Genomic DNA, 15,052 nt, shown 5'->3' with positions numbered 1-15,052 from the left:
ATAAATATATTTTTTAATTTATCTTTAATATATATTTTATATTTTAATATTTATTTTATACAAATAAATAATTTAAAATTAGAGGCTAATTTGTCACTTTTATATTCTTATAAACCAATCTTTTTATTATTGCCCATAAATTTATAAAATAATAATTTGGGGTTTAATACTTTTTAGTTTCTAAGTTTATCAAATAATCCTTTGTGTTCAGAAGCAGATTGAAATCTCCTTTTGTACAAAGGAAGAAAGCCTAAACAAGAGAATAAAGTTGGGCTCATTTTTTTTGTTACGAAAATCTCATTTTTGTTGTGTATGATTATAGGTTTTTAGACTGTTATATTAATGTGTGGGACAGTTTTTACTCAGTTTTAGTGTGAAGAATTCGGATTATATAAATTCTTTGTATGAAAAAGTGATGATTAAATCGGAGAGTCCAATTTGTATTTTTAAATTTTTTTATTTTTAAAAATAAAAATTAGAGAATCTAATTTTAAGATTAAAAATTTGTTTATTTTCTAACCGTTCAATTTGTGATTGCTTGTTTAAAAAAATAAAACAATACAAAAAAATCGGAGGCACCAATTTATGTAACCGATACCAAGGTAAAACACTTCTCTTCTCGCACCATCCTGTGATACACGTCTCTCTCTCACACGAAAAAAGAATTTGCGACAAAGCTGAAGAGTGATCGATCATGGAGGAGAAGAAGCAGAAGAGCATCAATGAAATCCTCCCTGTAGAGCTGATTCAGAGAATCCTACTGAGGATTCCGGTCAAACATCTTGGCCGCCTCAAGTGCGTTTCGAAACTTTGGTACTCTCTCATTTCCGATCCAGACTTTGCGGAATCGCATCTTCACCTCTCTCTCGCACCCACTCATGCGTGCCTAAAATACTCCACGGAAGCTTACGTTATTCACCTAGAAGAAGTATTTAATGGCGACAATTACGAAGTAAAAGAGGTATCTTTCCCTTTCGAGAAGAAGCCACCTTCTGGGTTTGGTGTCGTGGGGTCCTGCAGAGGGTTTGTTCTCTTTTGCCGACGGCCAAATCTTTTTGTAGTATGGAACCCAGTCACTGGATTCAGCCAAAGAATATCTTGCTCTTGTATCGTTCATGATAGTAAGGGGAGGTCCGTTAAGTTTCCTGGTGATTCGAATCTGTATGGATTTGGTCATGACGCGTCACGGGATGATTACTTAGTTGTTGTAGGTTGGCTAGATGGTGGCAACTGCCAACACTTATATTGCTTCTCCTTGACAACCAATTCATGGATTAATATTGATGTTGCACTCCTCAAACCATTGGGTAGTATATGGTGCCGATCTCGTGGGTTGTTCTTGAATGGCTCTATTCATTGGTTGTTTTCCTCTCTTGAAGGTGAAGGTCTTCTTATATTTGATTTGAAGGAAAGAAGCTTTTCAAAAATATCTTTGCCTGAACAACTCATAAGGCGTCGTAATCACAGATTTGTCATACTAGGAGGGTGCCTAGCCTTCTATTCTCATGACTATTTTGAACATAAAACAGACATATGGGTGATGAAAGAATACAAAGTGCAGTCATCTTGGACTTTGTATGCGATTCCTGGTTTAAATTTTGATCCTCTATGCTTATCCAATGGTAGTGACATTATTGGAGTAGATCCTTTGCCGGCATCTATTCCGGTTGGATCATTAAAGCTTGTCAAATATAATATCAGAGAAGAGCTGCTCCAGCATTTTACATGTCCTCCTCGTCTTCAACACTATGCTTACTACTATGGAAGTTGCACTTATACAAAGAGTCTCTTGGTGCTCCCTAGTAATAGTAAGCATAAGGATAAGAAGAAGAATGTTATTTAACTATTCTACTATGCTTTGCACTAGATTATCCCTGCTAGTTTTTAAACTTTGCGATTAATGTAGAAGTAATGAGCAGATGCATTGTGCATCAAGTTGCATTCAGATCTCAGTTTTGACTATCCATGGTGAAACCTGATTTATCAAGTGCTTCGGGAATCATTAATCACTGTCTTGCTTTCTAGAGTCTAGTCTTGTGGCGAGGTTTTAGGGTTTAGCTCTTTTTTATTTCTAAAGTTGTGACCTTTAACATGAAAAGCTTATACATGCTTTGTTATTGTGATGACTGCTATAGATAAATCTACTTTTCTCATTAATTTGATTGTATACTTTCAGTTATTGTGAGCTCCACTTTAACATCGTCAATTTTTATGTATCCTCTACAATATTGGTTTTTAAATGTAATAACTTTATTATGCGTTAAGACTTAAGAGTGTGCAATGAGGGATTGAGTATTGTGTATTTAGGACTTAATTATCTGTACATAAAGTATAAAAAATTGACTGTCTTTATTATATAGGCTTTTACATATTTTAGAATTGTGTTACAAATTTTACATTGTAAACTATGTTGTGGACACTAATACTAGTTGTGTCTCTGTTTCTTTCCTCTTTTTTTCTAGCCCTCTATCTAAGTATCATAACAAAAAATACTAATTAACTTGCTAGCTCCTGTTTTCTCTTCATTTGATTGTTTAATAGCTAAAGATGAGGTAATGAATACTTTAATGTTACGGGGAACAAACATATTCAGTCTACTGCCTCAGAGGCATTTCCTTTTGGGATTTATAGTAGATTAAGCATCAAGTAAACTTGGCTATGCAAAACTTAAGATGATTTATTTTGTCAATTACATGTACAGAATATACATTTTTCTTGGTAATCTTACTTGCTGTTAGCACGGTTGGTTTTAGGTAGTTGTCTAGTAAATTATGCCAAACCCAGACAGAAAAAAATTATAGACGATGAGAACTGTTATATATTGGTATATCACACACAAATTAATGCTTAATCACCTTGTATGCCACACCACAAATATTTGTAATGTAATATAGCTTCTTAAGGTAATTTTTTGCATACAAAATGCAGGAACACACAAGACAACTTAAAAAATGAGAAAATAAATGTATCGTTGTTCAGAAATTAATTACAAAATTGTTTATTCAAATTTTTTTATTTGATAGATTTATTATAGTATAAACATTTTGATGTGAATTGCAAGACATTTTGTAGAAGATAAAAGTAGAAAATATTGAATAAATAATTAGAATGTGAAAGTGGAAAATATTTTGAATAAAAAGGTTTAAAAGAGTGATATATTAATGAACTAAAAGGAATTTTGAATTAATTTTGTTGAATCTTCAGTTGAAGTATTTTTAAAGTTTAAATAGGATAAATAACATAAACAAACTAAATAACCTCCAATATTACAATAATGTCCTAAAGCAAAATAGTTTACATGCATGTCCTGAACTATCTGATTATAATTTTTTAGTAATAAATTGAATTAATTGGATTCGATTGACTATATATGTGTTGGTCAGTAGTAAATTGAATTAACTTAAAAATTGTAAATCAAATTTAATTGATTTAATTTATATACAATCATTCAAGATATGATACAAACTATTTTGTTGTAGGACATTGGTATAATATTAGAGGCCATTTAATTTATTTATGTTATTTATCCTTTAAAATTCTTAGAAAAACTAAACTTTCTATTTTCTCCTCCTTGAGTGGCGCAGACATTTCTTTCTCTTATACATCTTGGTATATGACCCTCTTGTTAGGAGAATTTTATATTGATTCATTTACTCAATTATCTTGTTGGCTAGCTTAAGATATAGGATTCAAACCAATCATAACATGAAAAGAGTTGCATATTTTGATGCAAGAGTAGGGCATTTTATTTGTGGGTTTAAGAGCTATATATGAGATAGTGAATTCATAAATGTTATAGAAAAACAACATTTCAGTATATGAGGATTGAACATTGAAGAGGTAAAATTGCCCCTGCCTTTGACAGAAAACTTCAAAGAACCTGATGCATATATATCTCACCTTGCTTATACATGCCACTCACTGTTGAGAAAATGCATGTTCAAGAGTTGTCCCCTTTAATTTTGTCTTGTCTTGCATGAAGAAACTGTCGTTTTTGCTTATGATTTTTCACTTCAAAGTACTCAAATCTTCCTAAATCAGTTTGGTATTTTTTTTTCTTTTTTACTTTACTTTTCTTTTCTAAGTACTATTTTATCTTCAGTGGTTATCAAATCTAACTTTATTATTTTATACACTTTCAAAAAAAAAATGCTTTACCAACTAAATCCAAAAATACTATATATAATTTTTAAAAAAAATAAATTAAACTTTTTTTATTAATTTAAAAAAATTACTTTTTGTTTTTCAATAACCAATCCAAAATTGACCCTTCCCTTCCCTTAGTTTTATGTATTCAAAGCAATTTCAAGTCCCTATATGAATTGTGAAAATCTCGGCAATCCAAGCATGGATAAGAAGCAGCAGCTGAAGCACACAGGGAACAAACCAAAAGAGCAATCGGCCATGGAAAAGAAGAAGAATGACAAGAGCAAGAGCATTCACGACATCCTCCCTCTTGAGCTGATTCACAGAATTCTACTGCGGGTGCCGATCAGACATCTCGCTCGCCTCAGGTGCGTTTCGAAGATGTGGTGCTCTCTAATTTCTGATCGTGACTTTGCGGAATTTCATTTTCACCACTCTCCCGCTGCCACCAACGCATGCTTCTTCATAGAAAACCCCACTATGGCTTACTTGGTTTACTTAGACGACAATTATGCATCACAAAAAGAGGTGCGTCCCCCTTTCAAGAAGAAACCACCTTATGATTTTGCGGTCTTGGGATCCTGCAGAGGCTTTATTCTCTTGGATCGACACCCACATTTTCTTATGGTATGGAACCCACTTACTGGATTCAGCAAAAGAATATCCTATTCTCATATTGTTCCTTGCCGTAAGTACCGTGACTACTTTAGGCTTACCTACAGTGCGCGTCTGCATGGATTTGGTTATGATGCATCACAGGATGATTACTTACTTCTTGTAGCTTGGAGCGATTGCGGAGGACGATATCATTTGGATTGCTTTTCCTTGAGAACCAATTCATGGATTAATCTTGATGTTGCACTTCCCAAACCCTTGGGTGTTTTTGACAGTTTTTCTTGTGGGTTGTTCTTGAACGGTGCTATTCATTGGCTGCCTTTCTCTCTTACAGCTGACAGGGATGCTATTCTTATATTTGATGTGAAGGAGAGGACTTTCTCAAGGATATCTGGGCCGAAACAACCTGTAATGAGTGCATGCTCCTATCCAAGACTCGCCCTACTAGGAGGCTGCCTAGCCTTGTATTATAGCAATAAAGATAACTGTAACACTAACATATGGGTGATGAAAGAATATAAAGTGCACTCATCTTGGACTCTCTATCAAATTCCTTACAAATTCTTTCGGCCATTGTGCTTATCTAGTAATGGTGATATTATTGGAAGAGGTTATACTTCGGATTATAAAGTAGGGTACTTCATTTATAATGTCAGAGAAGACCTGCTCAAGCATTTTAAAAATCTTCGTTGTCCACTTCCCATCCATCAAGCCGATACTATGTATACAGAGAGTCTCTTGCCACTCCTGAGTGACATTAAGGATAAGGATAACAAGAAGAAGGAGGAAAACTGTATGTAAACTATTCTCCTATGCTTTGCACCAATCTATTCCTGTTAGTTTTCATTGCATTGTGATTAATAAAAATGTAATGAGCAATATGCATTTTGCATCAAGTTCCAATCAAATGTGACTTTTGTATATGGATGGTGAAATTTGAATTTATCAATGCTTAGGGGAATCACTGATCACTGTCTTGGTTCCTAAAGTCTGGTCTTGTGGTGAGGGGTTTTAACTTTTAAGTTATTTCTTTTAAGTTATTGTAAATAAAGTGTAGAATTGACAAGTGAGTTGGAAGAAGCATGTAGAGAATTTTATTTTATTTTGCTTTTACTTTAGAGTATGATTTCCTTTCCAACTATGAATGTCAAAAACTGAAACATTTGAAAGTGCAAATAGAGTTTCTTCTAGTTAAATTCAATGTTTTTTATTAAATATTATACTAAAATCTCTTAGATTATCTGCTTTATCTTTATTCATATCAGTATGAGATTTAACATATAAACCAATTGTTAATTTTTCAGTTCAGTTTGGTCTTTAGTAGTAAGTATTTCATTATTTTCTTTGTTGGGATTACAGTTGGGATATTTGTATTTGCCACTTAAATTCTTCATTGTTCATATGGCATGTGCTCGTAAGTCTTTTTTTTGTGGTAGGTTAATTAATTGAATCACGTTAAGTTTTCTATTTTCTCCTTATTTTTTGTTGTATCTGGTAATGAAACCCTGTAGCATGTTGATACAATTGCTATATTGATGTAACTTTTATATTTTTATGTATGTCTTTCAATTTGATTTTATTCAGGTACTTCCTAGTTTTAGGATTAGCTTTTAGATATATTTTTAAACTGAGGTGTGGAGACTAAGAACAGTCCTGTGTTCTTTACTCTTCTTTGCCCTGTTTTTTTTAGACTTCTATAAAAATATCATAGCAAATGAAGACTTAACTTGCTAGCTTCCTTTTTCTTGTAACCCCCTTCTGAATGTGTAACAGAAGATGGAAGTTATTGTACTCTGAAATTAATAGGGAAAAAAAAGGGATGGCTGAGATTCATGAGCAGAGATAGATACAAATAAATGTTTAAGACCAAAATGTTAAATATGCCTTTCTTAATAGCAAGGATAATTTTATATTTGATGATTCTTCAATTTTCTTGTTGGCCGTTTAAGATTATATGGATCAAGAGCATGGAGCTATCATTGTTAATTTGTTATATCTAGTTTAAGGGCTTCATATTATGATGAAAAAGTCAAGCATGTTATTCTGGTGTTGAAGAGTTAGAGATGAGGTGATGAATGCTGAAATGTTCCAGAAAAATAATATCTCGGCCTATGCCGTTAAGTGCTTAATTTACACTTTATTGGCTTGTTTAATTTAACATGTGTTTTATCTTCACCTTTCTTCCACAGAAAGCGACTAACAGAATTTTGTGGTGAACCTAGAGCACAGTTCCATCCATGTATAAGTGCTCAATGAATACGTTTTTGCTTGTTTTGTTTATTTATTATGGATATTCCTTCATTTCACTTTGAAACTGTTATGGCAGTGTCCAGAAAAAGCTACCCATATAAAAAAAGATCATGCTTTAATCCACACTATTTAATACTTTGTCCAAAGTGCAACATGGAGGAATCCTTTGAAACAGGTCTATTTTATATGTTTGAGAGTTTAGATTAATGAAGAGTAAACGATTTTGATGACCTAATACTTTTTTTATGGTAGGTTAATTAATTGAATCACGTTAAGTTTTCTATTTTCACCTTATTTTTTGTTGTATCTGGTAATGAAACCCTGTAGCATGTTGATACAATTGCTATATTGATGTAACTTTTATATTTTTATGTATTTCAATTTGATTTTATTCAGGTACTTCCTAGTTTTAGGATTAGCTTTTAGATATATTTTTAAACTGAGCTGTGGAGACTAAGAACAGTCCTGTGTTCTTTACTCTTCTTTGCCCTGTTTTTTTTTTAGACTTCTATAAAAATATTATAGCAAATGAAGACTTAACTTGCTAGCTTCCTTTTTCTTGTAACCCCCTTCTGAATGTGTAACAGAAGATGGAAGTTATTGTACTCTGAAATTAATAGGGAAAAAAAAGGGATGGCTGAGATTCATGAGCAGAATTAGATACAAATAAATCTTTAAGACCAAAATGTTAAATATGAATTCAAGCATGTTATTCTGGTGTTGAAGAGTTAGAGATGAGGTGATGAATGCTGAAATGTTCCAGAAAAATAATATCTCGGACTATGCCGTTAAGTGCTTAATTTACACTTTATTGGCTTGTTTAATTTAACATGTGTTTTATCTTCACCTTTCTTCCAGAGAAAGCTACTAACAGAATTTTGTGGTGAACCTAGAGCACAGTCCCCATCCATGTATAAGTGCTCAATGAATACGTTTTTGCTTGTTTTGTTTATTTATTATGGATATTCCTTCATTTCACTTTGAAACTGTTATGGCAGTGTCCAGAAAAAGCTACCCATATAAAAAAAAGATCATGCTTTAATCCACACTATTTAATACTTTGTCCAGAGTGCAACATGGAGGAATCCTTTGAAACAGGTCTATTTTATATGTTTGAGAGTTTAGATTAATGAAGAGTAAACGATTTTGATGACCTAATACTTTATTAGGTGCAGCAAAAGACAGAAAAAAACTTGTAGCAAAATAAGAAAACAGCCATATCTACCACCATCACAAAATTACTTAACTACAACAAAACCAGAAATTCCAATATCAACAACTGTAGTTATTCTCAAATGCACTTATTTTGGCTGGAAATTTTGCCTGCATCTCTCAGGAACCTAGACATAGGAGTATCTTATTTTTGGCTACTTCGGTAATTTTTTATTTGGTTGTATAAGTGTAACACTAGTCAGTAGTAATTGTATGGTATTGTATGCTATGTCAATAACTCAATACTATAATTAAGAGTAAAGATTTAATTAGGCTTTTGTCTACAATTACTCAACTTTTTTATTTTAGGACAATGTGATCCTCCTATTAAAATATCGGTTAAATAATAATAAAATTAGTTTTTTAGGAGTTTTATTTGTAATTTGTGAGGAGTTTTAAATCCTACAAAATTCTTTCAACAATATTTCCAACTATGATCATTACTATTACTATCTTTTTCATCCTTATCATTATCACTTCTATCTCTACTATTTCTATTGTGTAACTAACTTTATTACCATCCTTATCTCCTCTACAGTTACCATCACCAATACAAATATTATCAATATTAATGTTATCTAATTTTATTTCTTATTGCTATTTTTTTTTAAAAGGTCTTTGTACTGTAATGATTTTTTTATGTGACATCGTTTCAAGAAGGAAAAGTATAGGGTACCAATATACTATCTGCCAACTTATTGCCAACAATAATTAATTATTATATTTTAAACACATGTATAAAGAGACACATCCAAAAAATACATATATAAAGACACTTTCATTAGACGCAGTCATAAAAAAGACATTTTTATTAGACACATCCACAAAAACACTTTCATTAAACACGGTCATAAACAAGAATTGTCAGAAGTTGGCAGAAATACTGTTGGTAACGTAGCGGAATTGTTTAAAGAAATGGTCTTCCACCGGTGAAAGAATTTTTCAAAAATAAACTTATTAATAGTTTGTGCGAGTTTAAGACTCCACAAAATATAATTAAAACCCTTCACAAAACTAATCTTTTTTACTAGTTAATAAACTTTTTTAACAGAGGAATCGTATGGTCTAAAATAAAAAGATTAAGGGCTAAAGTGTCTCTTTCTTTTATTTTGAATAAGAGGCACTTTGTTATTCATAAAAATGGACAAAAATTGAGTTGGGTCTTTATCCCTAGTTAACTACCAAATCATTTATTATATAATGTATATTTTTATACATATTATTTTCATATTTTACACATTATTTTCGTGTATATTTTAGTTTTATGTCATGGTAAATTTTAAAATATTACATTTAACTGTAATTTTATAGTATTTTAGAATGTTTGAGAATATTTTAGATGATTTTAAAATGTTCTAGAATATTTTAGAAAGTATCGAAAGATTCTAAAAAATCTTAGAAAATTTTAAAAAAGATACATAATTTTAAAAGAGTGTAGCTATATATAACAATATGAAAAATAGTGTGAAACTGGAATAATCTAAAAATATTTAGAAAAATATAGTAGGTGAGATATTTGTAATAAAGATTCTAGACACTTAATTTGGACTATTGATTAAACTTAGGCTTGGTTTGGTAAAGCTTTTCGAAGAGGTGCTTGTGCTTTTTAAAAGCTTGAGCTCTTCATTTTGTGTTTGGTAAATAAAAAAGATCATGTGCTTGTACTGACAGCTTTTAAAAGGTCGGGTACTTTTAAAAGCACTTAGGCTTGGTTTGGTAAAACTTTTTCAAGAGGTGTTGTACTTTTAAAAAGCACAAGCATCTCATTTTGCGTTTGGTAAATTAAAGAGTCGAAGTGCTTGTGCTTGCGGCTTTTAAAAATTAGGGGTGCTTTTGAAAGTATCTAAGCGGGAGCTTTTCAAAGCTGGCTTGTGCTTATCAAATTTTATTTATTTTTCTGTACATATTTCCCGCTATTATATTGCCATTGAAATCCTCATATATTTATAACTTCTCATCCTAATCTTCACAAATTCTAACACAGTCTTCATATATTTTTTATTTTTCAACCTAATATTCACAAATTTCAACATAAATACATCTCTATCACATATTAGGTATGAACTCTATCTATTTATATTATTTTGTTGTGCATTGTTTTGTATTTTTTCAGTAAGATCTATGATGTTTGTTTGTTTTTTATCTATTCTTTGAAATGTGAAGAGGTTGACTTGATTTATTGAAACCAATCATAAAATTTTCCTTGCATGAATATTAGTCAAAATTATAATAACATGTATATACATATGTAAATATAGATATATAATCATAAGAGTAGTTTATTTGAGATATGTGTCCCATTTTTTATTAAAAGTCATTTTTAATTTGATTTTACCAAACGCAAGTGCTGTAGTTTTTAAAAAACCATCTTTTAAAAGCTTTTATAAGCTACTTTCAAAAAGTAAAAGCTTTACCAAACCAAGCCTTAAGATAGAGCTTTTTAAAGTTGGCTTATGCTTTTCAAAATTTAAAAGTCTAATATAACCTCATATGTTAACTAATTTTCAAATTTAATGCTTGCATTTATGTCTATTATAATATTTTTAAATTTTAAAAGTTATTTTAACAAATGCAATTGTTGTTACTTGTGATTATTAAAAATAATTTTTAATTTAATTTACCAAACATAAATGTTACAACTTTTAAAAAATCATATTTTAAAAATTAACTTTTATAAGCTATTCTTGAAAAGTAAAAGTTTTATCAAACTAAGTAGTAATTTTAATCATTTATTAAGAAAGTGAATGACTATAAAATTTGTGTGTGAATTATCTGTAACAAACATTTCATTAATAAAATATTATTTTCACTAAAGCTTTTTTATCTCTAGGGTTTCTTAGTCTTCTCCCTAAATATTGAGGATTAGATTTTCTTAGTTATCTCAAAAAGTTGAATAAGTGCAGTGATCGATCATGGAGAAGAAGAAGCAGAAGAGCATTAACGACATTCTTCCTCTTGACCTGATTCAGAGAATCTTACTGAGGATTCCGGTCAAACATCTCGGCCGCCTCAAGTGCGTTTCGAAGCTTTGGCACTCTCTTATTTCCGATCCAGACTTTGCGGAATCGCATCTTCACCTCTCTTTTGCACCCACCCATGCGTGCATCTACATAAAAAACTCCACGGAAGCTTACCTTGTTCACCTAGATGAAGCATTTAATGGCGACAATTACCAAGTAAAAGAGGTATCTTTCCCTTTCAAGAAGAAGCCAACTTCTGAGTTTCGTGTGATGGGATCCTGCAGAGGGTTTGTTCTCTTACACCAAGAGCCATGCTATTTTGTAGTATGGAACCCACTCACCGGATTCAGCAATATTGTTCATCGTAGTATGGGTAGGTGCTCTTATTTTCTCGATAATGCGATTCTATATGGATTTGGTTATGATGCGTCACGGGATGACTACTTAGTTGTTGTAGTTTGGCAGGCCAGTAACTGCCAACTCTTAGATTGCTTTTCCTTCAAAACCAATTCATGTATTAGTCTTGATGCTGCACTCCTCAAACCGTTGGGTCTTACGGAGCGGCGATCTTGTGGGTTGTTCTTGAATGGCTCTATTCATTGGTCGTCTTCCTCTGGTATGAATGAAGCTCTTCTTGTATTTGATTTGAAGGAAAGAAGTTTCTCAAAGATATCTTTGCCTGAACAACTCATAATGCGTGGTCCTACCAAATTTGTCATACTAGGAGGGTGCCTAGCCTTGTATTCTCATGACTATGTTGAACGTAAAACACACATATGGGTCATGAAAGAATACCAAGTGCACTCATCTTGGACTTTGTATGTCATTCCTTGTTTAGAGTTTGAGTCTCTATGCTTATCCAATGGTAGTGACATTATTGAAGTAGATCCTATTCTATCTGTTCCGGCTAGATTATTAAAGTTTGCCAAATATAATATCAGAGAAGAGCTGCTTCAACATTTTACACGTCCTACTACTTCTTATTTTGGGCACTATTCTTACCACTATGCAAGTTACACTGTATATACAGAGAGTCTCTTGCTGTTCCCTAGTGATAGTAAGCATGAGAATAAGAAGAACAATAATGTTATTTAACTATTCTGCTATGCTTTGCACCACATTATTCCTGTTAGTTTTTATTACTTTGTGGTTAATGTGAAAGTATTGAGCAAGATGCATTGTGCATCAAGTTGCATTCAGATATGAGTTTGGACTACCCATGGTGAAACTTGACATATCAAATGCTTGGGGGATTATTAATCATTTCCTTACTTTCTAAAGTCTAGTCTTGTGGTGAGGTTTTAGGGTTTAGTTCCTTTTCATTTCTAAAGCTGTGAACTTTACCATGAAAATCTTATACATGCTTTGTTATTGTGTTGATTGCTATAGATAAATATACTTTTCTCATTGGTTGGATACTTGTATATTTTTAGTTACCATGTTATCTTTGGCAACGCCACAAATGTTTTTAGCTGATGTGTATTCTTATAATGTTAGGCACATTACAATGAAATTAAACTCATCAGATTTATCTTAAATTCTTAATGTCATACAAGTAATCAATATGTAAATGATAAAACCTAGTCAAAAAAGCATTGGTAATTAATCAAGAATTGATGTAGAGGCTGAGGTGCTTACTTGAATTAGGTGTTACAAAGGGCAAGTACATAACCTAATTTATAACTCAAGAAATAAAGAAGAAAACTGGCGATGAAATTGGACATGCTGGTAGAGTTTCATAACAAATACAGTGAATTTTTCTCAAATTCCCCTGTTTAGTAAAGCAACTCTCAAAGACTCAAATACATCAAACACATTATTATTGATTATTGACCCTCAACCCACCAAGTGGCAACAAATTTAGTGTAAGGCTTCCAAGGAGCTGACACTTGAAACAACACATACGCATATAGTGACAGTGCGTTTACATTTCTTGACCTGTCTTCTTCTTTGTTGTCTTCTTTTCTGAAACCAAGAAATTGTTCTTCTTCGTTAAAACGAAAAAATTATTTTTGATCAGATTGCTATCTAATCAATTACTAAGGATTTTTATTTTATATCCTTAAAAGAAACTACCAATCCAAGACATATAAATCAGAATAGAGTAACTAGCAATATTTCAGAATTTGCTTAATGCATAAGACAAAATAGTATTGAATAGAAATAAAACAACATTAAAATGCTACAAAAGAATGATATATAACAGCTAATCAAGAAATCCATTTGATCTTATCTACTATAATAGTGATTGTAGTAAAATGTAACACAATTTATCATATTAAAAAGCAAATTATATATGTTTACTACATTACATTACATCAGAGTACCGTATATTAGAGAAGATGGGTCAAATTCAATAGTTAAAAAAAAAAAGTGGATAAAGAAGCTAAAGTATGCTGTATGTTAATGGGAACAAGTTAATGCTAGTTTCTTATTTGGTGGTATAGGACATGATAGTGATCATAACTTGGATGAATTTACTTTTTTCAAAAAAAAAAAAAAAAGGCAATATATGGATGCTTTTGTTCAGTCAAAATCAATATCAAGATTATTGTTGATATAGTCGAGGACCATAATTGTTCTGGAAGCTCATCCCAGTTACAGTCTTTGATGATCAGATGTTGGAGAGATGGCATTGCACCTTTCTCTAGTATTTATTCTTTGACACCCATCCCTTTCAAATGAAACACTTCAAGATTAGGGAAGCTTTTAGCCGCAAGGCTAAGAGAGTCTTCACTGAACATCCCTTGTGAGGTTACTTTGAGAATACGGAGGTTGGTAAGTTCTCCTAGACTGTTCAAGCTAAAGTTAAGTTCATCAGGATCATACTACATCATTATATTTATCTGGGGAATCTTTGAAGGAAATTCATGTGCCTTTAATGTCAATTCCTTAAAGTCTACTAGTTTTAGCTTATCTAGATTCTTAAGGTGATGCAAGCCTTGTAATAGTTCATTCTCGGTACACTTACTTTTGGCATTTCACTCTAATCCCATTTTTCTTAGTTTGGAGAATCTTCCATTAATAATGGAGGACATTGTCACTCCTTCAAGAGTGACAAGTTGGAGGGTTTGGAGACTCGGCAAATAATCTTTTCCTGATGTGTCAGGTGGAATGGTTTTACTAGCCACGCATAACATCCTTTCAAGATGTCTCAATTTCTTGAGCCTCCATATTCCATGAGGGAGGTTATAATGGGAAGCAAGCTCAACAATTAAAGTCTCTAGATTCGGAAAGTTGCAGATTGGACCAGGATGATCCTCTTTTGGACAGTCTACACCCCGATTGAGTCTCAAGTATCTTAAATGAATGCACATACTCATATCCTTGTGTATAAGCTTTTGCAATTTTTAAGATTGTGTTACAAATTTTGCATTCTAAACTATGTTGTGGGATGTGAACACTATAACAGTCTTGTATCTCTATTTCTTTCATTTGGTTGTTTAACAGCTAAAGATTAGGTAAAAAATGTTGTAATGTTAGAATAACCATATCTGCCACATATCTTTTTTATAGAATTATTTTTAATTTTATATCATAAAAATTACTCTTACGCTATTATAAGAAAGAAAGTTAATTTTATATTATTCAGTGTAATGGACATTACTTTTTGAGATTTATAATAGCTTAAGTATCAAGTTATACAAAATTTAAGATGTTTTATTTTACTAATTATATAGATAAAATATACACTTTTCTTTTTAATCTTGCTCATTGTTAATACGATTAATTTTAAGTATTTAAAGCTTCTTAAGGCAGATTTGTTGCGCACAAAATATAGTGGAATAGAAGACAATTTAAGCTTCTCACTGTGTATATAAATATATATTCTTTTACCTCATTTTTAATATGTATTTTATATGTTGATA

At 31.7% G+C, this 15,052-nt stretch overlaps 4 protein-coding genes across 4 annotated transcripts in view; all 4 read left to right on the top strand.

Moving 5' to 3' along the window:
- On the top strand, positions 695 to 1,843 carry LOC107637414 (F-box/kelch-repeat protein At3g06240-like). The gene has a single exon (XM_016340830.1). It carries the CDS (start codon positions 695 to 697, stop codon positions 1,841 to 1,843), a length of 1,149 nt encoding a protein of 382 aa, XP_016196316.1.
- The window catches only part of LOC107637406 (F-box protein CPR30-like), a 77,048-nt gene continuing 66,409 nt past the window's right edge, over positions 4,414 to 15,052 (top strand). The window contains exon 1 of the mRNA XM_021122164.1: positions 4,414 to 4,514. The gene's annotated coding sequence lies outside the window, so the exon portion shown is untranslated. The remainder of the gene's footprint in view (positions 4,515 to 15,052) is intronic.
- On the top strand, positions 4,771 to 5,562 carry LOC107637413 (F-box/kelch-repeat protein At3g06240-like). The gene has a single exon (XM_016340829.2). The coding sequence runs from the start codon at positions 4,771 to 4,773 to the stop codon at positions 5,560 to 5,562; it is 792 nt and encodes a 263-aa protein (XP_016196315.2).
- Positions 11,136 to 12,278, top strand: LOC107637411 (F-box protein CPR30-like). The gene has a single exon (XM_016340828.1). The coding sequence runs from the start codon at positions 11,136 to 11,138 to the stop codon at positions 12,276 to 12,278; it is 1,143 nt and encodes a 380-aa protein (XP_016196314.1).

The sequence above is a fragment of the Arachis ipaensis genome, chromosome B04, assembly GCF_000816755.2.
Source record: "Arachis ipaensis cultivar K30076 chromosome B04, Araip1.1, whole genome shotgun sequence".
Taxonomy (NCBI): Eukaryota; Viridiplantae; Streptophyta; class Magnoliopsida; order Fabales; family Fabaceae; genus Arachis; species Arachis ipaensis.
This window is presented reverse-complemented; position numbering and strand designations above follow the sequence as displayed.

Bases quoted from the DNA above. Each gene is read 5' to 3' on its own strand.
- LOC107637411 (XM_016340828.1), top strand. From the start codon at position 11,136: ATGGAGAAGAAGAAGCAGAAGAGCATTAACGACATTCTTCCTCTTGAC.
- LOC107637414 (XM_016340830.1), top strand. From the start codon at position 695: ATGGAGGAGAAGAAGCAGAAGAGCATCAATGAAATCCTCCCTGTAGAG.
- LOC107637413 (XM_016340829.2), top strand. From the start codon at position 4,771: ATGGTATGGAACCCACTTACTGGATTCAGCAAAAGAATATCCTATTCT.